Source organism: Cydia pomonella, unplaced genomic scaffold, assembly GCF_033807575.1.
Source record: "Cydia pomonella isolate Wapato2018A unplaced genomic scaffold, ilCydPomo1 PGA_scaffold_173, whole genome shotgun sequence".
In the NCBI taxonomy this organism is placed as follows: domain Eukaryota; kingdom Metazoa; phylum Arthropoda; class Insecta; order Lepidoptera; family Tortricidae; genus Cydia; species Cydia pomonella.
This window is the reverse complement of record NW_026907815.1, coordinates 18,079-44,833: the sequence shown is the minus strand read 5'-3', so window position 1 is coordinate 44,833 and position 26,755 is coordinate 18,079. Positions and strand designations below refer to the sequence as shown.

The 26,755-nt window shown below is 38.3% G+C and overlaps 3 protein-coding genes across 4 annotated transcripts in view; 1 reads left to right on the top strand and 2 right to left on the bottom strand.

Moving 5' to 3' along the window:
* Positions 1 to 2,270, top strand: part of LOC133533513 (uncharacterized) — a 223,122-nt gene extending 220,852 nt beyond the window's left edge. The window contains exon 27 of the mRNA XM_061872494.1: positions 247 to 2,270. Coding sequence (XP_061728478.1) covers positions 247 to 455 — 209 coding nt within the window. The 3' untranslated portion in view covers positions 456 to 2,270. The remainder of the gene's footprint in view (positions 1 to 246) is intronic.
* Positions 1,964 to 17,860, bottom strand: LOC133533517 (transmembrane protein 234 homolog). 2 transcript variants are annotated; one of them, XR_009801892.1, is made up of 5 exons: positions 17,494 to 17,860; positions 6,654 to 6,796; positions 5,689 to 5,848; positions 3,018 to 3,157; positions 1,964 to 2,629 (listed from the first exon to the last, which is right to left on the bottom strand). XR_009801892.1 is itself a non-coding variant. In XM_061872499.1 (4 exons), exons 1-4 carry the CDS (start codon positions 17,507 to 17,509, stop codon positions 3,090 to 3,092), a joined length of 387 nt encoding a protein of 128 aa, XP_061728483.1. In that variant the 5' UTR covers positions 17,510 to 17,859; the 3' UTR covers positions 1,964 to 3,089. The 2 variants fall into 2 exon arrangements, 1 of the variants encoding a protein (XP_061728483.1); XM_061872499.1 differs by having other exon boundaries at positions 1,964 to 3,157; positions 17,494 to 17,859.
* A 6,060-nt stretch (positions 17,861 to 23,920) lies between these two features.
* Positions 23,921 to 26,417, bottom strand: LOC133533527 (NF-X1-type zinc finger protein NFXL1-like). Its single transcript, XM_061872510.1, has one exon. The coding sequence runs from the start codon at positions 26,252 to 26,254 to the stop codon at positions 23,921 to 23,923; it is 2,334 nt and encodes a 777-aa protein (XP_061728494.1). The 5' UTR covers positions 26,255 to 26,417.
* Positions 26,418 to 26,755: the final 338 nt, after the last annotated feature.

The window sequence follows — 26,755 nt, the reverse complement described above, 5'->3', positions numbered from 1 at the left end:
CCTAAGTGCAGGAACTGGGAGATTTACGCCAGACCTCTAAAATATACTTACCATAAATCCTACGTACACTGGTTAACGTGAATTATGATCTAGGACAAGGTATATTGTTAGTAAAGTGGTCTTATCGTACTTACATACCTGCAGCATGTATAGGTATCTTTTTGGTACGAAACCTTAAAAATTGTGATGCATGTTTTCTAGCGATTCGTGTTCCCATATTCAAAATCTCGTTTATTTCCGTTCCAGCTCGGAAGAAAGAAATCTCAACACTGCATCGCCGAAACACACGTCTACGGGTAGAATGCGCACAGACGACGCGCGCAGCGGCCGCCGAGGCCGAGCGCGCGCGCGCACTCTTAGCCGAGCGGCGGCAGTTAGCGCGCGAGGAGGCCGCCGCGCGCGCGGCGCTTACGAAGCTCGCGCAAGCTGTCGATGCGATAAGGAACTACTGCTGACTTTAGTCTGACTACGCTGTCATACCATTACCGTACTGTCATTACGATTAATGCTCTATATAAACTATTACCTCCATCGTGCAAGAATATACTTAAACTGTGCTCTACGACCTAAAAGGGCGGTCCGAAAGAAAACATCAAACCCAAGCTATGTGCCTCACTTAACGGGCCCACTGATTACCATTTCGCCGGACGATATCGGCCTGTCAGTTATTCACAATTGTCAGCTTTTACGAACAACTGACAGGCCGATATCGTCCGGCGAACTGGTAATCAATGGGCCCCTTTAGGTAAATAATCACCACTATATTGACTTATTGTCACTTTAACATTTTTCAAAGGTCATGGTTAGTCCCGTAATCAAAACAAGATGGGGTTAAATCCCATTTCGATCACACTTTTCGGTAGAGCACAGTTAGATGTCAGGAGGGAGTTTGCTTTAAATCCAATCATACGCACGTACAAGCGTGGAAACTTCAGTCAACCATTGGGTAATACTAATATCCAATCTCTACCTATTGAACGAGCACAGCTAACAGCGCGACCTCGAGAGAACGTATACTTACGTTGTATGGACGATCATCATACAAAAAGAGAAAACGTTTTTCCACTTCTAAATATGTTCCATTCTTCATGATTTTTTTAGTATGTTACGGCATAATGAAATACTAGGTTTATAGGTTTTCCTTTTTTCAAAATTTGCAAAACAAAAAAAAACATTATTTTTTCAAAAAAGCGAAACCTATAAACCTAGAATATATTATGCTGAAGCGATCGACATCAAAATCAAAGTGATTTGTTAAGATTTATTTAGTGAAAACCGTTTTATCCCGAAATGGAATTTCATAGAATAATTTCCGTTGTTTCGTTATATTCGAAAATCTATTCTTACCTCTTAATTGTACTGTTCTTTTTTCTGTGCAACGGGGTTGTTTTAGATTGATCTCGTCCCAAAAAACCTACACGATTTTCCAAACTAGTCTCGGTCCCAATTATTTCGAATAATCGATATTTTACTGTATTTAAGCAGTCGAATAAGTGGTTCTTATATTTGTTGCCGTGTTTTCTAATTGTATATACAAATCAAATGAAAATTATCCAAGTAATAGGTATGTAAGTTCAAGAATTATTATTTTGAACAGCTTTAACATCGACACAGACCAGTACGTAAAAATTATAAAATAATCATTCTTTATTAAAATTTTGTAAGATTTTGATTTAAAAACACGTCTATAGGCGGGTCGGGCGCAGAAAACGCGCGCGCCGCCTCGGCCGAGGCACGTCTACACTGGCCGTTTACTGCGCGAGGAAATTGCCTCGCGCGTATTCTCGCTCCGTGTGGGCCGGACCCGCCTATTAACTTTAACCAACTTAAAACCTTTTTTTTTTGTATTGTGTATTGTTAATTTAGATTTTAATTATCTGTAAATAATTAAGTAGGTATTTAAGTTCTGAGTTCAGAATTGTATGTAAAAAATTATATGTATAACAAAGAAAACTCCAAAGAGTAAAAGTATATTTGTATTTCGGTGAATTACTTAAATACATTGAGGTAAAAGTTGTGTTCGGGACTTGTGTTCTGTTATCATAACATTATAAATTAATTTTGAAAAAACTTCTACATCTCCCGAAGCAACTAATAGTGTTTAAGTATATTTTTTATATTTTGCGAAATATATTATTTCCAGTGCCTATTTATTTGTAATTAACTAATTATATAAGATACGTACGGACGTGCAATATTTATTGAAACATTTAGACGCAATAAATAGATGTAGAAATTAAATGAAAAATAATAAAGTATATGGAGACAAGGATTTTGTTTTTAATACTTATACAGATAGAGAACGCGTAAGGTAGTGTAGTGACAAAATAAATAGATGGCGCTGTACGGCGCCATATGTTTTGTATTAACTAACTATACTGTCAAATAAAACGTATGCCCTTGAAAATCTAGCTAGTGTGACAATGTCATCATTATTGTAAAATTTATATGTAAATACGGCGTTTAATGACACTGCCTCACATATAGGCCAATCAATCAATTTTTCGTGTTATGGCTCCATCAAGGTGTTGATGATTCTGCCAATGTCGAAGTTGGATAAGACATGGCTAGGTTATGAATCTCATCAGTTTACAATCATAGACAGTGTTTGGTGGATTATCCGATCAATCTGCAAAGAAATACAAATTACCACTAACTGACAGACTACATACAACTATTAAACAATATGACTACTATGTACAGTCGACATCTGATATACCAGAGAGGCCGAAGTGCTCAGTTATCTGAACACGCACTCTACTGCCTTGGCAATAGAGGCGTCTTCAGATATTTGTAAGCGCCTTGGCCGCTCCGATATATCTTCTCTTCTTCTTTTACTTTAATGGCGGTCTGGCCAAATATCTGATGGCGACTGTACTGTACAACGTCATCTGACAGCTGTCAAAATTGTGTCACAATATTTCGCACCACTTTATACCTTACATTTACAACCTCATTATAAACTACGTAGACTTCAACGTGCCGAATAAAAATAAATTATTCATATCATATCTTACATACGAGATATAAAAAGACGGATGTCATATCCCGTCTTTATCACGTGATACAACTTGTTAACACGACCGAGGCTAGTCCACCTGGTCCCAGCAACACAGCGCCGTGCCCGCCACGATCAGCGCTATCCCGAGAATCGAACCTGCAACCAAACATACCAAATCTTCATTCCAAATTCAAAATTAAAGACAGAGCTGGATGAGAATTAGGAGCATTCGTCGAAAGGGCCTGTGTTGTATTGATGATGATGATATTTCAAGGTTAAACCTAAAATTATTAATACAGATCAGGTCAATACGGGTAAGTGTGGCTGGCCTTGGCATTGGGGCCTGTTTACATCTAAACACGCGGTAGCGTGTCCAGTATTGATTAGTGTTTACTGCGAGTTTATACATTTGCTACTTGTATGTATGTATGTGTGGGTCACTTTATTGCACATAAACATAAAACAGACAAAACAAAAAAATGTTATGTACAAAGGCGAACTTATCCCTAAAAGGGATCTCTTCCAGCTAACCTTTAGAAAATGCGAAGGATCAAACACTAACAGGTGAAAGACAAATCAATATGTACACATAAAAGTAGGACGAGAGCAATAAATAATAATAAAATAAAAAGTAGAAAACCCGTAGTATGAGTACGCAAACTATAACATATACATAAAACGATATACACTTATACATAAAATACACATTATAAATACATATATGCGTATGCATGCTTTTTATTACATGTTTATGTATCATAAACATATAATAAAAAGTATTCAGTTCTAACATCAGGACAGGAGTCTAATAACCACACCTTTTTCACCTTCTCCTTGAGCCTTCTTACTTGCCTTTAGTGGTAAATCAATGAGCTCGCAACAAACACTAATCATTATGTAACGGTTTACACAATGCCCAATGTGACGGCCAGCCACACTTATCCGTATGCCGCGTTTATCCGTATTGATCTTATTATGTAGGTACTCATGTATTCGGGTGGCGGGGGTTATTGGCAGTTGTTGTCGTTCAGCTTTTACTAGTGCTTTATAGTGCGAAGATTCAAATGTGATGAAATCATTACGTAACACTGGAGATATTTAAATTTGAACTTAAATTATTAATACCCTTCTCCGCCCAGACAACGTTTATGACTCATGTTAATCAGTTTGGCCTTATCGCTTTCGTTGCACAATTATTTATTGAGTTACATTTTTATTTTAGCCATAAACAACTTGCTTATTGCACAGTATATTATTAAGTTGCGAGTTTTCTTTTTCTACTTCTCTTCTTCTTCTCCCGAGCCTATTTCCCATGTCTCTTGGGGTCGGCCCTCCTAGTCCTAAGACGCCATTCTGGGCGTTTTTGTGCAATTTCGGGTTTTAAAGCCGTCGTCTTCATGTCCTTGGAAATGGTTCCCATCCAGGTCGTCGGACGGCGACCTGGACCTCTTTTTGGTTCTTCGATTTCCATGACGACCCTTGTCATGTGCTCTTTATTTCGCCTCATGACATGACCGTACCATCGTAGGCGATTTTCCTGGAGTTTGTCAGTGATACACGCTACTTTAATAGTTCCCCTTATGTGCTCGTTCCTGACTCTATCTTTGAGCGTTACACCGCCAGACCACCTTAGCATCTTCATTTCTGTGACATGGAGTTTTTGTTTGTCAGATTTTCGCGTGGCCCAGCATTCGGATCCATACATTAAAGCTGGTCTTACTGCTCTCTTGTATATGTTTCCTTTGACTTCTATAGGCATCTTTACGTCACACAGAACTCCTGTTAAAGATCTCCACTTTAACCAAGCAGTCGCTTTGCGGTTTTCGATATCTTTGTCAATGGAGGCTGTAGATGTTAGGACAGATCCTAGATATTTAAAGTGATCAACTTGCTTTAATGGAGTGTGGTCAAGGTATGGTTGCTGCATCGCATTGGTAGGTGATACTTTTCCGGAAAAGTTGCAGTACATATATTCAGTTTTGCTTCGATTTACTCGTAACCCTCTGCGCTCCAGTGCTGTGCACCATACCGTTAAGTCGGTTTGGATTTCTGGCAATGTTTCTGCTATGAGAACTATGTCATCAGCATATAAAAGAGACCAGGGAGCAGGTTTTTGAAGGTCTTCAGTGACATAGTTCATGACTATGTTAAAGAGCAGCGGGCTAAGAGTAGAGCCCTGATGGACCGTACAATAAAATATAAATTCGTACACCGATTTTTCTTTTTCTACGACTCATCTAAAATAATACTTTTTTACTATAAACCTAAATAATTAATGAACATTGGTAAGTATCTAAGGAGTTTCTTTTTTTCTAATTGACTTCAGCGTAATGAATATTATAGTTGAGTTGGAAGCCACATACATACAAAAAAAGAAACATGAAAAGTACGCAATTATAGTTTGGTATTTTGGTATACGAGATCTTAATTCAATCATTACAGTCTCTCATCTCAGCTCTTTAAGGGGGAAGGAAAATATTAGGAAACCGTGGTCCGGACGAATTCTAATGAGCCTTAGTTAAACCAAAGGGGTTTTGAAAGTTGGTTGTAAAAACTATGTTACGTTAGAAAGTTGATAATGGATTATTAAATTAGTACGCTATTAGCGCGCCTAAAGCCCAAAGTATCTACTGTCCCAGTTTATGCCACCTGGTCCCAGCTAGGGGACACATGTCTTTAGTAGGTACCTCTGTCTAGCGGCCGGTCACCGGCCGCGGCTCCTGTGGCGGCGGTGGCAGCGAACGCCAGCCCGTTGGCTGCCGGCACGGCCAGTGAGAGCGGCGCGCGACGCACAGCGAACAGGTACGCCAGCGAGCCCAGCTGGTTCACCAGCCATGGCAACACGTACTGGAAAAATAAAACAATGTGATAGGTCAATTTCACAAATCGCCTTAGACCTGTTGTAAGCTCAATAGGGCTTGTGTTCCTCTCGAGGTACGCATACGATTTTTCTGCTCGACGGAGGCGGAAAGCGGCAACTTCGTTTAGCGCAGCGGGATCAAAGTTGACGCTTGCCGCCCGGAAGCCAGAAAAAATACTTATTTATCTAAATAAAAATTAAACATCCATAAGTCAGGAACGGATATTCCTACTTATACCAGGATTTGAACCTCCAGCTTCGCAGGCAGGGTCACTGCCGATTAAGGTAGAAGGCCGTGGAGGGCGTAAAAAGTGCTAAAGATTCACTTGTACATAGGTATCTTTAGTGATTTCCTGTGCGATGCGTCACGTGAGAAATAAGTAGCGAGAGAACCAAAATAGTTTAAATAGATCTGAGCGTTGCCAGACTTAACATGCAATGTTTAACACACGAAAAAGCTATGTTTAATGTCAACCATCAACCAGTAGACGTACCAGCCTTGAACAAGATCGATTAGTCATTTCGTCAAGATCGTAGAATGGCAACGCACAGCTATCATTGTGGAGATAAGATAACCCGTGCAGAAATCACTCTAATCTGTCCACAGATAAGTTCATCCAATCGGTTTATGGACACCTAATTGATAAGTAAATAAAGCATACACTTCATTTGATGAGCAGGAAGCAGACTTCAGCCCAGGCCTGCACTGGCCAGCTCTTGGCTCGCACGTCGCACAGACCCTTCGTGCCCAGTTTAATGAATCAGTAGGTGGACCGCAGCATGACCACTTACCTTCCAGTTCCCCAGCAGAAAGCAGACCTCAGCCCAGGCCTGTGCGGGCCAAGTACCCGCTTGCACGTCTCGAAGACCCTTGGTGCCGCGCTTGATGAAAGGGTTGGTGCAACCCCACAGCAGCCCCGTTAGCACCAACAGACCTGTATCAATTAGTTTGTTATCCGTAACCGACGAGTGAAAACGCAAAACGCGTGGGGAAGAACTGCTGAACATACGAAAGCATCCTTCAGAACTCAGAACATAACATAACCGTGAAATATCGAGAATGTAATATAGGCCTTGTCGATTTCATTAAACGTTCAGAATAGGCCTTGTCGACTTCACCGAACTTCAAGACAAAAGTGGAGGACCCATATACGAAATCGCCTTTTCGTACCATCGTAGTCCTCATTTTCCTTCCAGGTCTGGACATTAATGAAAATATTTTGACACAATTTGTTGTATAACAACCACAGCTTAGGAGTTAAAAGCATTTCAAATTTTGTATGAAATCGGTTTTTCGAAAATTCAAACGTAGGGCATAGCTATGGTTAATAGACATCAAATTATGTAAAAATATTTTCCATAATGTCAATATCCAGGGAGGAAAATGGAGACTACGTTTGTATGAAGAATCGGCCATTCTCTTTCCTCTTAAGGATAGGTCTTGTCGACTTCTCCGCAAAAATACGTCTAGGTAGAGACATGCTAACATGATAACAAATAATAATTTAAATAAATGCTTATCAGTTTAACCGCCGGCAGGCAACCACTATTTCCCGTATCTCACTAAGTATATGATATGACGTCACTAAACCTAAATAGTTAAAGACCTCGAGAGTCGTGAGAATAAAATTTTATGTCGTCCCATACAGAACCATGCAATCTTTTTTTATACTACTTCGGTGGCAAACAAGCACACGGCCCGCCTGATGGTAACAGTCTCCGTAGCCTATGTACGCCTGCAACTCCAGAGGAGTTACATGCGCGTTGCCGACCCTAAACCCGCCCCCCCTCGTTGAGCTCTGGCAACCTTACTCACCTCATCACTCACACTCTCAATTGCAATCTAATTTATTATTCGAAACTCATTTATTTTTTGCTGTAGTAGCCAGTTATAGTATCCAAATATCAAATATCAAACATTTATTCAGCAAATAGGCACAGGGGCACTTTTACATGTCCATTTTTACAAACAATAAATTAAAAAAAAAAAACAATTACAAATATCGAATCGATGAAATAATAAATACTTTATTAGAGATGTATACTGTCTCTAAATGTCAAATTACACAAAAAAACTATGATAAAAAAATAAAACCATAAAATACTAAAATTCTTTAGAGATGTATAAGTCTCTAAGTGTCAGAGATAAAATATAAAAATTATCCTTAGAGATGTAGAGGGTCGCCAAGGCTTGAATTCTTATATAAATAATTAAAAGACAAAAAATTAAAACAGACAAGAACCGAATGAAGTGTCTAACGTTAATGCCACTCAAAAGTAAAGTTACATACTTTAACATAACCTGTACCCCGTGTAAACAGACCGGTCTCCACAAACAGCACCCGTTCGCGAGTATGACGTGTATCTCAGCCTTAAATATTGCCTCTGAGATAGTGGTTTAACCGCCTGTGCCATTACAGACAACACACGGTGTATGACGAGAAACCCGAAAGATTTTAACCACGCATTCAAACAAGGCCAAAAGAAGGAAAAAAAAATGAGTTTAGGTTAATTTCAACAAAAAAATATATATCTTATTTGTTATTTTTTATGTCAAAGTCAAAATATTTTTTATTCAAATAGGCCTAGCAACAAGCACTTTTAAATCGTCAAATTTTACAAATATCATCTTAATCTAAATGTTATTGTACATAAGAGTCAAATGTTATTAGTAAACCTGTCACGTAAAATGAATTTTACTTTTTTTCGTAAAACCTTGTTTTTGCAGTGTTATTTATCACTTTTTTACATCTATCAATGAGGATATTTAGTCTGTCCTATATATTATTATAAATAACTTATATATAAGCGTTCTAAATAAAGATTTCTATTTGTATTACTACTCTGTGATTTAGACTACCTCCCATAGTAGCAACTTCAATATATATATATATATTTTTCAATTTGCATTAACACTGAAACTAGGCGAATTCCAGAAAAGTTTATTGGACATTTTAGTCTTTAAATATGATCAGGAATACACTATATTAAGATCTTTCGGGTTCCTCGTGTAACACTGTCTGTAGCTTGTTTACTAACCGCCTATTTTAGCAGGTACAGGAGCTAGTTTATTGCCCGTACAAACACAGCTGGGTAAAAGCTGCTATCGCGACTTTAAAAACGCTAAATTGCTTAAAAGCTATAGGGACCGTGCGCGTTGGAGGGTCTGCCATCTTGTGGCCTAAATCGAAACCATAAACATGTACATTTACACGTCACGTGTTTTCTTGTGCATAGTAAGTGCTACCATCTTGTGAGCTACATCGGAACAATAAACATCACATTTACCACCATTTACGCCTCGCGCCAAAAATCTGACGGCTCCTGTGCTGCCTCCTACAGTTCATGCACGCTCCCTATCGCCAGGGCCCGTACATGTCATGCCGTTGGCGGAAAATGACGTCACGCTAGTTGATTCCAAATAGTATGTACTTTCGTAATAATTCATTTGTCAAATGTCAACCTCTTTAGTTAACTGATTTGACAATCAGTACACAATGTCTGACTTTCATCTTATTGTCACTCAACTAAATAATAGATTGTCCGTTTATTAAATAATACATATTTTTGATTTTTTATAGTGTCTTTTACGTATCAAGCGCTAATTTTTCTAGGCGAGAATAGATTAGTTATCTCAATTTTTAGTGTAATAAACCAACTCCTGTGTTACACTGGCGTTATTTTTGCGTCAACGGCATGAAATGTACGGGCCCTGGCTATCGCAAAGCCTATTAGGTCAAATTATATTGGCTCCAGCTGTCATTTGTTTAGACACTAGAAAGGCTTCAAGTCTATGATATAGTAGACCGGGTGTATTCCCATCTGTACCCGCCCTTTGGCCGGGGCTTAACTATTAAAAACGAAAGTATAATAAAAAAGATAGAAAGAAACCGACGTGGTCACAGATGGGAAGGATTCATTCCTATTTATCCCTGCCGGCCACAGGTGGGAATATTCCTTCAATGCAACTATTCCCATCTGTTCCCGCCGGGCACAAATAGGAAAAATGCATTCCCCGGTCAATATCTTTCGCACTGCTTATTTTTTTATGGTCATAAGATAAATTCGCAAAGCTAATACAAATTTAAAACATTGATAAAAAATGTAAAGAAGCAAATTTTGCGGGTTTTTTTTCGCAGTAAGCTAACTTTTTAACTTCGTAAACAAGAAATTAGCTTGTTTAATTAAATACTAAATCTGGAACACACAGAAATATGACTGCAGTGCCATCTGCGTCAAGTGTTCCGCGTTTATCCTGGTTAGTATTAAATTTTCAAATCAAGATATATACTTTTAACCTACACAAATGTACACTATACTAACCTTACATTTTTAATCTTTCTTTCGACCGTTTTGTCTTTTTTTGGGTGGGGAATGTCCTCGAAATGTCACCGCCACATAACTTATCTGCTTATTGTCACCAAATATCGAAATATTCAAAATAAAACAAAAACTGCTCAAACGACGTTTAATTTTATTGCACAACAGTCAGCCACTACTGTAAGGCTAAGATGGTCGGCTCTTTGTCATTTGTCACCATGCCTGTCACGTTCTAACAAGTATGTAAGTGCGAAAGTGACGGGAATAGTGACAAGCGATAAAAATGGAACCATGCTGCCACTGCAGTTCACTTGATCTCGGACAGTCAAAGATATTAACAATCAAGTTTTTTTGAAGTATTCTACTGTGTTTTATGCAAAATTACAAACCTATCCATCCATCCATCCATTTCATTCCATTTCTTTCTTGACTTCCACCACCATAGGCCCAAACACAGGTTTTGGTCGAGGCTTCAAGGGCACTTCACCAAATTTATAACAATTCTTCTCCAACCAGGGTATAAATTCATCAGCTAGTTTCACGGCTATTCGAACCACTGCCATATTACGGAATTCCACCTCATCTTTATATTCGTCTCCGCCAGAAGCATAGTACTTCGTGTCTTGTAACTCTCTCTGATACACGTCTTTGAGCTTGAAGCTAGGCTGCTCGCACATCTTCGGCCACGGATATTCCCCCTCTAGCCTTGCTGCTCTTGAAGTCTTTTCACCTTTCGGCCACAATATGTCATAAAACCCGGCCATCGCGTCCGCACACGCCATTTCTTCAAAAAACTGTGTACCTGAACAACTAAAGCATTTTTTCAATATCGGAAAATCGTAGTAGAAGGCGCAGTAGGTGATCAGACACACAGGCTTGTCTAAATGGTCGATGAATTCACGAAGCTCAGCCTCTGGATCAAATTTTTCGTATTTCGTATGGCAGTAGTTTCTGCGTATGACAGGAGGCTCCGAGATCTTATCCTGTCGTGTATCGTCTTGTATGTTTCGAAGATCTTTGCTGGTGACTGCTAGCAAGCTTAGGGAAATTATTTGAGGGGTACAATTTTCATCGGGAAGTCCGATCGCGCCGAGGTCGAGAAAGACGTATGTTGCTATTGGGTCCATGGTGAAACGTAGACGTGTGAACAGCAGCGAGTGTGTAGAGCAACTGTCGATGCGATCGCGGACTGGTCCGCGAACTACTGGCGTACGATATTTATACCCAAAAACCGGCCTAGAGAGGGCTGGGCTTGCGCACCAACGGTTCCGTACATCATTACAGAAAGTATCAAAAATAAAGTTTTTTTTTTTCATAAGATTGACTCACGCTTCCAATTGTTCTTGTAATTTATATCTAAAGAAATATTACCTTTTCAAACTTTTCATTTCAAAATCTTTGTGTTCATCGACTGACATACATCTGTACCCATTGACATATATCTAAGGACGGGCCTTACGGGCAATAACAATGGGGTCAGTACAGCGGTGTCACGCACACGAATTCGAGACAATCGTGCAGTCTAACGCCACAAAGCGATGTTGATGTGTTCGCCTCACACGCGCGGTTTGTCGCAACTAGTTGCGCTAGACTGCACGATTGGCTCGAATTTGTGAGTGACACCACTGAACTAGCACCATTCTTAGTGCCCCTAATTCGTCTTTAGATATATGTCAATGTCTGTACCAAATTTGAACTCTATCGGTTAGTTTCGGAGCAAATTGCTTGTAGATGGGCAGGATATAAAAGAGTGATTCTATAAGGATACCGATTTCCCTTTTAAGATACGGAACCCTAAAAAAGTTAATATCAGAGTTCATGATATCGAATACACGTATCCGGTCCGGTACGACTCGCACTCGCTGTACCTAACTTACAAAAATATGTAAAAATGGCTGTAAGAGCGTGCGACTTGCAATTCGGAGGTCGCGGGTTCAAATTCAAACCCCGGCTCGTACCAATGAGTTTTTCGGAAATTATGTATCTTTCGATATTTACCAGTCGCTTGTCGGTGAAGGAAAAAATCGTGAGGAAACCGGACTAATCCCAACAAGGCCTAGTTTACCCTCAGGTCAGATGGCAGTCACTTTCGTAAAAACTAGTGCGTACGCCAAATCTTGGGAATAAGTTGTCAAGCGGACCCCAGGCTCCCATGAGCCGTGGCAAAATGCCGGGACAACGCGAGGAAGAACTTATTAAAGTTAGAAACATTGTAGAAGGAAGTAATACATTGCGAATCCCGGGATATATCCGTATTATCATAATGATTGAGGTCATTGATCCCGTGGGGCACCGTCTTTCCTGATCACTGATAATGACGCAATGCGCTGGTACGAAGCCTGCTAGCAAAGAAAGGGAAGTGAGTCCAAGCTTAACAACTGTAATTACGTATAGGCTAGTACGCAGAATAGATGGCATCTTTTTTACACACATTTAACTTCTCCTGTTTGTGTCAAAACAAATAACTTAAATATGAACCACTTCCAGCGGCGGTATCACGGTTCCATTTTTATCACTTGTCACTATGCTCGTCACTTTCGCGCTTACATACTTGTTAGAAGGTGACAGGTATAGTGACAAATGATAAAGAGCCGACCATCTTAGCCCTACTGGTATCCGATTCAGATGAAATTTGGGTACTTCCTAAACGATGACAATGCAGTAAGATGATATATATCGTGTCATTCACGAAGACACGTGCCTTGAGTCGTATTGTCATGTTAAATTTGACAAATCTGCGCTACATCGTGAATGACAGGAACTTTAGCATGGGACTGAAATAATGGTGCAATTGGAAGGTAGCTAACGGCACTCCTCGACGGAAAAACAAACACATCGAGTTTAGGCTCGTTAGAAAGTTCCCGACCTCGAGTACTAGGTACACTAGGTATAGTATAGACATGCAGAGAAATTAGTGAAGTCCAGTGGGACAATTTCGCTAGGGTCAAGGTATTAGGAGCTTTAATTACGACTAAAATTATACGGTTAGTACAATACAGTGTACGGTAATTTTATAAGCTCTTGTAAAGTGATAGCTGGACTTCACAAGTAGCACGTAGACTAACGTTGACTCCAAACCAAAATGGTGGTTAAACTCGTTTCAACTACCATATTGGGCATTGCGAATGTCATCTCGCTTTGTGTGGTAGGGCACAGCACAGCGGATGTCATTTCAGATCTAGAGCAGAGCCCAACTGGGGAAGTACCTCCACCTTACAGAAAACAGCAGCCAAATAACACTAGACCCTACTCATAGTGTTGTGTTCCTGCCGGTGAGTAAGGTTGCCAGAGCTCAACGAGGGGGGGCGGGTTTAGGGCCGGCAACGCGCATGTAACTTCTCTGTAGTTGCAGGCGTACATAGGCTACGGACACTGCTTACTATCAGGCGGGCCGTATGCTTGATTGCCACCGACGTAGTATAAAAAAAATAGTTTACTGTATAAATGAGCAATAAACAATATGAATGAGCAAAACAAAGGTATTAATCACGAGGCATGACTATCAAGATGGCGCTCGAACTGGAAGTCTAGTGAAGTGGTCACGTTTTTTTTTTACAGTTGATTGTTTAATGTAAGATACTTTTATTAAACTTTTGGACCTTTTACACGTTGCACTGAAACTGTCCGGTGCATATTAAGAGGAGAGTCTATTTAAGTAAGTATAGGAAGCAAACGAGCAGACAAATCGCCTGATGGTAAGCCATTACCGTCGCCTATGGGCACCAAACCAAAAGGGTTGTAAATGCGTTACCGGCCTCTACGATAGGAGTACGCTCTTTTCTTAGGTCATAACGGTCCGGAAATACCGCAGGCGATAGTTCGTTCCACAGTTTAGCTGTGCGAGGCAGGAAGTTTCTGGTGAACGCACAGTTGAGGACTGCCAAACATGTAAGCGGTGAAGAAGACTAAGTAATTAATTTATGTTCTCATAATAAGTGAATTGTAAAATTCTTAATGAGAATAAATGATCTTTAAACCTAAAAAAAAAATATGTTCTAGCGTAGAGCGATGGCGGAAAAAAATGAGGTGGGTTTGTGGGTATGGAGATTAAGTCTTGTGTATTTTCTCGTGTTTGATATAAAGGCGCATCTAAAGTCGCGGGTCGCACGCTTTTTAGGGTTCCGTAGCCAAATGGCAAAAAACGGAACCCTTATAGATTCGTCATGTCCGTCTGTCTGTCCGATTATTTTATAGTGGTTATCGACCACGGTTACGTTGTTAACTATTTTTAGAAAGGTTATTATATCTGCCTGGCACCGCACCCGGAAACCGCAGTATGATAGCCGCCTATAATCAAAATATATAAATAAAAATATATTTAAAGATTAGGAATGTAATTAAATAATAATAATGAGAATGCCTGTTGACTGTTTTGTAATAAACATTCAGCAACATTAAATTTGTGGCTTTCCATCACACAAAGATCCTTATGCTTCAAGTGCAATAAGGATGATTCCATCTGTTTCAACAGAAGTTCTTTCTCTGATGGAAAGGCACTCTTATTGGCCGAACGAATACGAAGGCCGCCGTTTCAGCTTGGGTAAAACTTATAGGTAACGAACTAGCAGACCTAGCTGCAAAAGATTCAGTGCTACACGGAAATGATTCCTCTTTTAAAATTTTCCCTCCAGACTTAAATATTGTATATTATTATATAGTATTCCCACAAAAACAATCTCTAAACAATGGTCCTCACGATGGAGATCTTCCAAAAAATGTTTCTTTTCGTACATTCAACCAATGAGTCATTTAAATAAAAGAAGATGTTTTTGATGTCTGGATGTACCTACTATTCTACAAGATAGTATTTCTCAACCGATTTTCGCTTGAATACAATTGATTACGAAGATTCTAGTTTTAGTTAAGTACAAGTTAAATTTGTTACAATATATCATTAGTTCTAGCTAGATGCTTTTATGACGCTTAAGTGTATGCAAACCGCGAGTCGCATGGGGCTATTTCGGGATAAAATAAATAATAATAATAATTGGGGATAATTCAGAAAGCCTACTATTCTGTTGCAGAGTTCCTGGAGGATAAGTACCTATAATGGAAGAATTGTTATAACCCCATTACATTTGTTTTAAAACTAGCTTTAAGAATTATTTTTAACAATATACTTGCTATACCCTGTCAGGGTCCATGGGTTACTTTAATCTTTTGTAACAACATAATTATGTACCATGGTTTGCAATAAAGGAAATAAGAAATAAGAAAATTGCACTATTCTATGTTCTAAAAGGACCATTTAGAGACAGATCAATGAATAACAATGTTAAATAGTTGTAAGTTGTGACCTTTAATATTTAATTACCAATAAATTATGTCTATGTCTAATATGTGTGGCTCCTTGATACTCTAGTCTAGAAAGTCGCGATTTTTACAGATTTCTGCAGTTTCTGCTGGCTTAGCACATGAGTGCCGCGACAATTCTTGCCCGCGGGATACACTATCCGTCTTTTTATAACTGTATTAATAAGAGAGGGATACAAAGCTGGCTCATTAAAAAAAAGTGAGTATGATATGCTCTTCTGCAATAAAATGAAACAATTTTGAGAATTACTGTAAATTACATTTAATGTTTCTGCTCTATCTGAAAAATACAATATATCTATAGAGATCAATTTACAAGTAAAATACATACTTAAGTAAAACCTTACCAATAAAATTAAAGAAAATATAAATTAAATACAAAAATCAGAATGCCCCTTAATCTATATTTAAGACATGACTTTAGTAATTAAATACATTAATACAATAAAAATATTCAAAATAAAACGAATAATATAATTACAACATTTGAGAAAACAGTTATGAAAATACTATACAAAAATGTATATGATCTGGCCTAGAATAAGTATGTAATGTATGTAAGTGTGTATGTACATTTAGTAATTCCGAATATTTAAGATTGTCCAATAATAACCAAAATGGACTCTTATTTAATGACATTATGGATGATTTTCGTAATCACTAAACATTCTGAAGTACTTGGAATTAATTGGTTGGCCTGTCTGTTTTACGACGATCAAGTACACCATAGTAAACATATGGAAAACTTGATCTTACAAATCAGACAGGCTATACCCAAATACACTTTACTAAATCATTTTTACAGGGTAACATAATATGATTGCCTAGAAAGTATGGTAGGTGTAGGCAGAGAGTTTAAGCGTGAACAGTAAATAGCATTTCACCTGTATATGTCATTCTTATACACAACCGTTTAAAAATGTGTGACGAGCATAGTTTACAATAATGTCCTGATAAAATCTTTCGGTTACCAAACTAAGTCAATAAAAATAAAAATATCTTGACAAAAAATCTTAAAAATCAACCTAAAAACTATGGGCACTAAAACATTTTTAAAATCATATACTATGAACACATCTGTTAATAATCTTTAATGTTGCACTTTGCACACCACATGAGCTTATGTTCTAGGAACCAATCTTTACTCCAGGCATCATTGGAGACACTTCAGAAAACTGACGATGATGCACATCTACCCATGATGTGAACTCCTTGGAGAGTACTACAGCAATCTCTAATGATAGTATGCAATCAGTCTCTGCCCTGTGAGCATTAACAGCTGTACGGCCTAATACTCTCTCGTAAATGTCCGGTAGTTTGTAACTGTCTTTTAGTCTCTTCTCGCTAAATGGGAGCCTCTGCCTTGCTTTTCCGGGATTATGTGGACGCTTCAGTGTCACCTTCTGTATCGGTGTTGTTTCATTCACAGATTGCATAGACAAGCAATTATCAGCGGCCAGATCAACTTCATCAACCTTTTCAGTTTCCCACAATTGTAATCTTGGTCTTTTCTCTTCTAATATATCACTAAAGGCGTCTAGTGAATCAGCACATAAAACATCACCAGAAAATCTCACATTTAGCATATCCAACTGTCGTTTTAGTATAGGAAAGTCGAAATTGAAGCCGTTGTGAGTGACCAAGACACACAGGCTTGGTCAAAGTATTTAGAAAATTGTTGATTATGTCGAAAATTGTGATGTCAAAGTAGTTCTCATGTTCTAGAAGGAAGTTATCGAGCCCAGTGAGCTCGGAGCTACGCTCTGTGATCCTCTTGCCCGGGTTGAAGCACCGCGTCAGCTTGTGGAGTACTCTGGGCACGTGACCGGGCAGCGTATCAAGTACATGTTCGCGTTTCACTGCCACCATACACAACTCGGTTATTTTCGTTCTGTTAAATTCCTCCCTTGGAAGACCGGTAGTTTCGAGATCAAAGAACACGTAGGTGGCTATCGGAGCCATGGTTGGAACGGTAGTAAGTAAAACAGTGGTGTCTTACCTATTGTGTCCAACATATCCAGTGAGTCATGCAATCACAGTGATAACGGTGACAATGGTAGTCGTTTCGATTCACTTATTTGCGGCTGCTAAGAGAACATTTACTTAATGTCCTCATTCTTTAATTACTTCACGATAATAATTAGTTAATCGACATTATAATAAACTTGTGTAAAAGATAACAAAGCTATGACAATAAAATTATAATGACAGGAGAAAGTGAGGTTGGATTTTTGTTGATGTTTTGAAAGCATTCCGTCAGACGCAATTTTTTATGAACCATAAAATTAGGTACAAAATAATCTGCTAAATAAATTATGGCTAGTTAAAGCTACAAGTTCACTGTTTCCTCTCTTTCTAACAACTCCATCTATTAGAAAGAGAGGCAAACACGGAATTTGTAATTCGCAGCGTGAACACTTTGTTTTAATGAGTTAAGGTGGTTCGACTAGGTTACCCAAAGCTTAAACCTCACTAGATGGCGCCACAATTGCAAATTTTGAGTTTTAATTTTTTTGTGGAGTAGTCTTGGTATTTCTATACTGTAAATTATGTTTAGCGCACTCTTTAAATAAATATTGAACTATTAAAACAAACATTGAACACTTCATTGTACAAAAACTACCCCTTAATGTCGACAGAATGTTTCTTGACTCTATTTCTAAGTATCACTCACACATTCAAACAGTCGTACTGGAATCCTTGTAGTAGACAATTTGGCACAGCGTGAGTAGGGCTTCAATAGCGTTGCGGTAAGTACGTGGAAATACATGCAAGAGGATGTGGGTTCGAGACTCATTAATTTTTTTTTTCTTATTAGTATTATCAAGTACCTATTATTAATAAATTGTTTTATGAGAAATATGAGCGTTTTTCCATAAAACTATTAATAATCTGATTCTCACACATCATGATATTTTTGGGTTCTTCCAAATCATAATCACTAGCATAATTCACTATCAATTTAATCACTAGCAATTTAAATTATTGTAGAGATAAGTTATTGACATTTTATTATTTATGCTCATCCGGTTATGTCTGTGTTTGTGATCTCTGTATGTATTAACAATAGTCTTGTAAGTTATGTTGTGTAATACTAACACTTTTATGGGTTTTTTTGCCTGAAATAAAGGATTTAATAATAATAATAATAATAATAATCAATCCTCGTGCTATAAAAACCCGAATATTTGTATTGAAATTATAGTTTTACACTGAAATTTCTTTCATACTAAAATGTGACGTAATGGTATGGATATTTTAGGATATCTTTTTTTAATGCTAGGGTGGAGAAGATTCTAAGTAGAATGAACCTAAGAAAGTCCATAATTTGTAAGTCAGATTTTCCGTTATTTTTTTTTAAAAAAAAAAACGCTGTTTTGTTCTAAAATTAAAGCAATCCCTTACTGCCCAGCCTTTAAAAAAGTAGGTACTATTTTGCAGTAGAATTAAAACATTTTTTTACGATACATTTAATTAAATTACAGTGAGTTACAAAATTGCATGGCCTTCTATTTATAACCATTATAAAAAGAAATGAGATATTTACCATGTTTGTTTATATTATTGATTTCCCGATATTTTGACACAACTAGAAGTTTCACACAATGCCTAGAGATAGAAAATTATTTATTTATTTTATTTATTGTCAATTTCATTCAACGGATCACATCATATCCAATTATGTGTTTATGTATTGCATTGTTTTCTACCTAGTTGGTTATTAAATTCTGTTACTGAAATAATCTTTATCTACATAAAATATACCAACGAAAGTTTTAATAAAGTATATATTAAAATGAAGAACACAAAATCAGGAATTACATATGACAATATCATTCAAAATCGCCTCCTCTGGCTTTGACACAGGCCCTCAAACGACGAGGCCAGTCATCAATAGCGGCACGCACGATTGTCATGTCTAATTCCGTCACTGTCTTAACTATGGCCCGCTTGAGGGGAGTTAAGATTTGTGTGGGGTCACGGCCAGTCTTCGGGGGCAATAAAGTCAATTTTGTTCCTTCGAAACCAGGCTTGAGTTTTTTTTTGCCTTATGTGCAGGAGCTGAGTCCTGTTCAAAGATCCATGGCTGGTTTTGAAATAGGGTGTGGCTTAAGGGCTTCACTATTGGTTCGAGAACGGTTTTCAGTTTCCGGTTTTCACACCTTTTTCACAGAAATGAATCTGTGTTAGCCCTGAGTATGACACACCCAAAATCATGTTTGGCGGGTGCCCAAATTTGTGCAACGCAATAGGGTTGCTTCCATCTACAAATCTTAGGGCATAATTGTATCCCAATAAATTCTTTTGGATTATAAGAACATGTTAAACTACTTTTAGCGGACCTGTAGTGACCATATTTTTGTAAATATTGAATTTAAATATCTTTTGGCACACGTCACGTGACCAAACTCGAAACGTCATTGAAGATTCTGATGACGTCACAACCCTCGGATTGACACTGTTGACAGTTAGGCGATAAACAACAAATGACAAATATCAGTTGACAGTTCGTATCTTCTACACGTGTATGTAGTTATGTGTCAAACCATAAACTGTGACGTCACACAATTATCAAAGAGCGTTTTGGGCGCAAAAGCATCTGTCAAAATATATTTTGTTAATTTAACATATTTAAAGCCGTTTTTAGTATAAAAGCTGAATTTTAAGGCAACTTTAGTTAATATAGAAAGTAATACAAGCGTTTCAAAAATTGGAATACGATTCTCTTTTAGGCCCCAATTCATTATAGATACGACGAGATAAGCGTTATGTGTGGTATATAATTATAGCTCACAAATCCACTACAATATGTCATTTTTATTTTTTCGGTAGCATTTGTTTTAACGGAAATAAAGAAGTTGCAAATCGAGTAACAGAACTTCAGAACAGATATCATTTGATATTTACCAGTCGCTTTTCGGTGAAGGAAAACATTGTGAGGAAACTGGACTAATCCCAACAAGGCTTAGTTTTACCCTCTGGGTTGGAAGGTCAGATGGCAGTGGCTTTCGTAAAAACTAGTGCCTACGCCAAATCTTGGGATTAGTTGTCAAGAGCGGACCCCAGGCTCCATTGAGCCGTGGCAATATTCTGGGACAACGCTAGGAAGAAAGAAAGAAATCGAGTAACAGAACTTAGTAACCAACTAGGTATAATAGTTATGATGTAATGTCCATATCATGTTGGAGTCATAGACTTTATAACTAACCTAGATGCCTAGTCTGTACATCCCTAGTGAAGCCATTTCGAGTATGACATTATGTCGCCCTCGTGTCATCGTATCCGAACGGCCCTCGCAGTACTCAAGGTCGAGTTGGTTTGTGTACACCTCCCGGTTATAAATTAAAAAATACAAGAAAGATGGTTGTTTGTGCGGTGAATTGGTGTCCACAACACATCAGTGTATAAAAACAAACCGCCTGATATAACATTTCATGCGTAAGTATCCAGTTTAATGTGATATTTTTACGTAATTGTAAATACAAAAATCCAAATTTTCGTCAGCCGCCATTACTTATAAATGTTGCCAGGTTATATTAATCTTTTTTCCTCCAAATGAGGCATGACGATTACATTGATAAAATAAATATGCTTAGTTTAAGTTCCTTGTATGACTATAGAAAATATTCTTTTTTAGTTTTTCATTCTTTATTTCAAATTATGTTTTGTCTTTTATAAAATTACAGTTTAAATTCATATTTTTATTTTGTGTGATATTCGTTTTAGATTTCCGACTGATCCGCTTCTGTCTGCGAGATGGACGGAAAAAATTAGATTAAATAGGAACGATGCAATATGGAAACCGACTAAACATAGTCGAATATGCTCTCGCCATTTTGATGAGCAAGTAAAGTAAATTTTATTTGTGGAACACAGGTGTTACAGTTAAGGTCTGTAAAACGAAACGCAACTGTCACTGTCGCACTTATATGGAAGACTGATAGAGAGACACAAAGCGTTTCGTTGTTCGAAGCAATAGCGATTGCCACCTTGGCTAGGCCTGCAGGTACAATTACTAGTACTGACCATAAATAGTTATTTGTTTTACAAGTGGAAAAGTTGTTGTTTAACCGCTCGTGCTAATATTGCTACTCGAGCTAAATAAAGATCCAAAATGTCGAAAAATGGAATCTTGAGCGTTGCGAGGGTTTCAAGTTACGAGAGTTAAACAAATTTTGCCCCAAGTGAAACACAAAACTTTTCACCACACCAACCCGAAGAAATATTAGTCAAATAAAATCAAACCAAATCACATCCAAATGATCGTCATTAAATATTTATCATTTAAAATCATTATTCCAAAGTCAATTCTACCAGCTTATTATCTGTGCACATTTGTAAATAAAAAAAATAAACGTTTTTTTTATTTAAACATTAGTTCACAAGTACAGAAATGCAAAGTCCTTAAAAGAAACCTTGAAAGTTTTTGCTACAAATTTAATACCTACATACACACTCCCAAATGATCGATAGCCAAGTATAAGGATGTGGTTAAAATCCATCTACTTTGACGGGGAATAAATGGAACTCTGGCAACCCGTATTTGTTGTATATATGTTGTGTGTCGCTGAGCGTAAGACACGAGCGTGCGCACGCAACACCTATCGTGATCGGAGTTTCGGCTTCACTTTTGGCAGATTAGCCTTATGAGGACTAACTGTCTATGTGTGATAGGTCAGTGGTTGGAGTCATATATTAGCCACCTAATTATTCAAGATCAATACACTTAGCTCCCTTAGGTTCGCCTAAGTACAATCTCGGGCAAAATTGAGTTTTATAAAAGTGAACTAGTTTCTAGGTCATATTTTCTATGAATTGGGTCATTTTTGTAGACCCCAATTACAGTTACACTTTTCCTGGTTTTTCGCGGACCAGAATATCGATGACTTTTGTAACTTGATTTAGACGTTGCTATCATTTTCAATCCAAAAACACATAAAATCACAATTCAGAACATGCGGCAGCGTTGTTTTCTATCAAGTACCTCAATCACCAGGGCGGCTACCGGGAAAATCGAAATTCGTCAATTTCGGGCATTTTCTCTGTCACTCTAATTACGTCTTATGAGAGTAAAAGAGAAAGATCCCGCAATTTGCGAATTTAGGTTTTCGCGGTAGGCCCCCAGATCCTGTCAAGTTTCAGCAGTGTTACCAGGTGAGCGGAAGAGAATTATCGTACTTGAGTGTCAATATTATTGTACCGTTTAAAAAAATATCGTACGCCAATCAAAAAGGCAGCCCCTAAAAATGTCTAGCAAAATAAGCTTAAATTTTCAATTAATAATAAAAAAAAGACAATTTTCGTCTAAATTGCGCAAAAAATCTGTTTATGTTTGTGTATTTTTGGGATAGACTCAAACGGTATACAGGCAATTGAGACATTTTAAACTTTAAACTTACACCAAGGAGCCGAACACCCAAAAGATACTAATTTTAGCCTATTTCTGAGAGAAAGTGTCATATTTTGCTTCAAATTACTAGACTTTTAAGGTCGCATCATACAAGGGCTGAAATTATAGTACTTTAGTGTACGATAATGCTCTTTGGAACATTACGTCATACCGGGACCCAAATTATCGTATATGTACGACAATTATCGTACGCCTGGTCACACTGAGTGTCAGTGTCGACAGAGTCAGCTAAAAACGCGTCAAACATCGCAACGTCGCGCCGATGGCCGTCCGAGGCATAGAGTGGCAACGCCGCAATGTATTTGTACACGACATTTGTCACACACACATGAGTAAAATTTATCAAAATATAACGTTGATTATTGCATGATTTCTGTATGAAACAAAGTTTTTCTATTAATTTAGCGCAAATGAATATTCGAAAGTAGATAGATGCGCAACTATTTATGTAATAATATTGTGTAATTAATTAATAAATAGCGATTGTTTTTGTATGAAAATCGAACCACCTTAACCTTATTGCATAAATATAATGAAGGAAATGTATTTACTTTTTTAATATTGATCCTGAAAATCCTGAAATAATTATATTATAGGTACATACAAGTATAAAAAATAACACTAATATAATATTATACACCTTTATTGATAGAAAATAATAAAAAATCCAGTCTGAACACTGTGAGTAAATTAGAAAAATAAATACGAGCAGTGCTGTGTGCAGTTACAAACTATATAACACTTAACACTGGGATAAAAAAACACAGACTAAAATTTACAGTATGCTTATAAATAATACAATTTACATCTGCTAACTAAAAAAATGTTTTTTGGACATACAAATTGTGAATTTATAATAAGCAAACCCCATCCCATCAAACATAAATTATAAAATAAATTGCAGCGATTACAACAACCAAAACCGAAAACATTGGAATCCAATACTTTTGCAACCGATTCCGATCATCCCTATTGGCCACAACCTTCTTCTCTTTATATTTCTTCTTCTTTCCACTCAATTTCCATTCATATTCCGCATAACTCCTTGCGATTTTTTCGCCTCCTCAATCTCTTTACGTCTCTTTTCTTCTTTTTCTCTTTCTAACTGAGCTGCAATGCGTTTTTCTTCACAAGTGGAGTCACAAGAAGGTTTCCCTTCACCACTCCTTACAAGATTACAAGGAGCATCTCTCTTCAAGTTCCCGCATGGGCAGTAAACCTTTGTTTTCTTAGTGCAGACTTGGCTCGCACAGCTGCCTGGATGGCACTGGTTCCTGCACCTGTGCCCACATTCCAGATTCTTAGGGCACTGCTGCTTACATGACAGCATTTCTTCTGTAGCCGAACTCAATTCACGGCATCGTAAATATAATTCGGTAACTTTGCAGTGACATGGAATTTTTTCTATGACTTCACAGGTAGGACAGGGTCCTGGATGGCAAACACCTCTAGCACATTTATGGCTGCACCTGTCTGGTCTTCGGGCTAGACATTCTCTATTGCATGTTTCGCAGGAAGAAGGAACGTTAGGATAGTTAGGATTCGCTGTGTGCAAGTGGCACAGCAGTTTGCACTTGTGTTTAGTGCAAGGAAGTTCTCGGCCACATTCGCGACCACAGGGGCGTCGCGAAGCAGAGTGGCATGGTTGATCTGCTGTTTCATGCTCCCCAAAACAAACAATAGGAACTGGAATCTCACACGGTGGACATTCAAGAGTCATTATTTTAGTCTTTGGTGGCTGCACTTCCCATGGTGTAGCGGGCTTCTCTACTTGCTTAAACACTACTGTAACAAAGGCATGGCAAACCGCTTTACAGTCATGCTCACAATTCTCATACTGTTTATGACATATTGCCTTACAAGGAGGACAATCACCAAAATGGCAGGAATGTTTGTTTTCTTCTACATGTCCACATTTATATTTAAGCTTGCAAAGGAGACTACATTTAGGAGCTTTAGTGTGTTTCTCTCTACCACAGGGAACTGTTACATAGGTTTCTTTACAACGGCAAGTTACTTTGGATTCCCTGGGACAAGGATAGCATGGACCGTGATGGCATACTGTTGTGCACTTATGACGGCCACACTGCAGGGGCTTGTCACAGATTTTCTCACACGGCGGACAGTTTCCATTGCAACATTTACGTGCACAACCATGTTTTCCACAAGGTCTTATGCCTCGGCACTTTGTTTCACATTTATACTCCTTACTACAAGGTAATGATCTCACATGTGTGCCGCATTGACACTTTTTTTCAATCAACACTTGGCATGGAGGACAGGGGCCTTTGTGGCATTTCTCTGGGCAAGTGTGTTCACAATAATCCTTAGTCTTCCCACAGGTCCCCATACAGGTCTCCATGACATCAGGGCACTGAACAAATCTCTGATTAGCTCCACAAGGACAGGACCGCATCCCAGAGTTGGGACAATCGCCACAATCACCTGAATGACATATTTCTTCACATTTATGGTAACCACATGAGAATGGTTTGTTACAATGCTTCTGGCAGCGCCATACAGGATCATTGCATGGTCTTTTGACCTTCTCAGCTCCACATAAACAGGTCTGGACACTTGTGTACGTACAAGGAGGGCAGGCATCTTCGTGGCAAACATTCTCACATTTATGAGATTCGCACAACAGTAATTTTGTACATTGTTGGCCACAAGACCATTTTGCAGCGCTGCAGCGTACTCTCTTACGTTCCTTCTCACAGAAACATACTCCATTGACAGTTTGTGGGCACGGTGGACAGGGACCAGGATGGCATAACAATAGACATTTATGCTTGCAATTATCCCCTGTTGACAACCTTTTTTCACACACCTCTCCACACGAATGTGGAATCAACCATGGATGAAATGGAGGATCGTCAGTTTTGCTACAGAAGCAGCGATACTTGCGAGGAATTTCCTCTTTGCTATACGACTGGCGACACTTGGGACAGCACCATTCAATTTTCTTGGGCACAAATACGGCGATCGGGCCGTGGTTTTCCTCGCTACGTAGGCTAATGCTGTCATTGGACCACTTCTGGATGCAGGAGAGATGGAAGTACGAGTGGCAGTGGTCGCAAGTCCAGATGGGATGGGCGCGTTTGATGGAACCTATGCAAATGAGACACGTAACTGGGCGGCCGCTTATAGCCTCCTCCAACATGTTTTTCGTGCGGTTGAGCATGTGCGCATCGCCACCGCCATTCCTATAGCTCTGCAGCACGCCCTCGAGGACGCTCGATTCGTATGGTTCCTCATCTTCCGACGAAGAAAGCTCTTTCATTCCCTTCAAATGTTTCTGTACATTTTGCTGCAATTTTGCAGCTGCGTCGTGGTATCGCCGGGCCATGGTTGAGGCAACGCACGCCCGGTGACAAAAACTTGAAACTTTTACTAATCTTCAGTTATTTTTTTTAATTTTCCTTGGCTACAACGACGGAAATCGGCGATTTTCTCCAAATCGGCATGAATTTACCATGACGTTGACACAAAGTATTTTATAGAGCAAAGAGCAGCGTTCTAGCATCGCGTTTAGCTACCTACTATTGACTATTGAGGTAGTTATTTTCATGTTATTTTATTCTAATAAATATATTTATCATTTTAAGAAAAAGATAATAAGAAGAAGCATCAAACATAGACTACTTTAAATTTTATTGATATTATGTTTGAAAGCGAAAAGTGGATTTGTTTATCTTCATTTTTTTTTTATCTAACTATAAAACACCTTATATGCCAAACTCTTGTTTACAGGGCTAGCTAAAGTCATGTCAATTTGAAACGCATGAATTTATAGAAAGTCATTATTTTTACAAAGTTTTTTTGAATTAATTATAAAGTCGTCCAACTC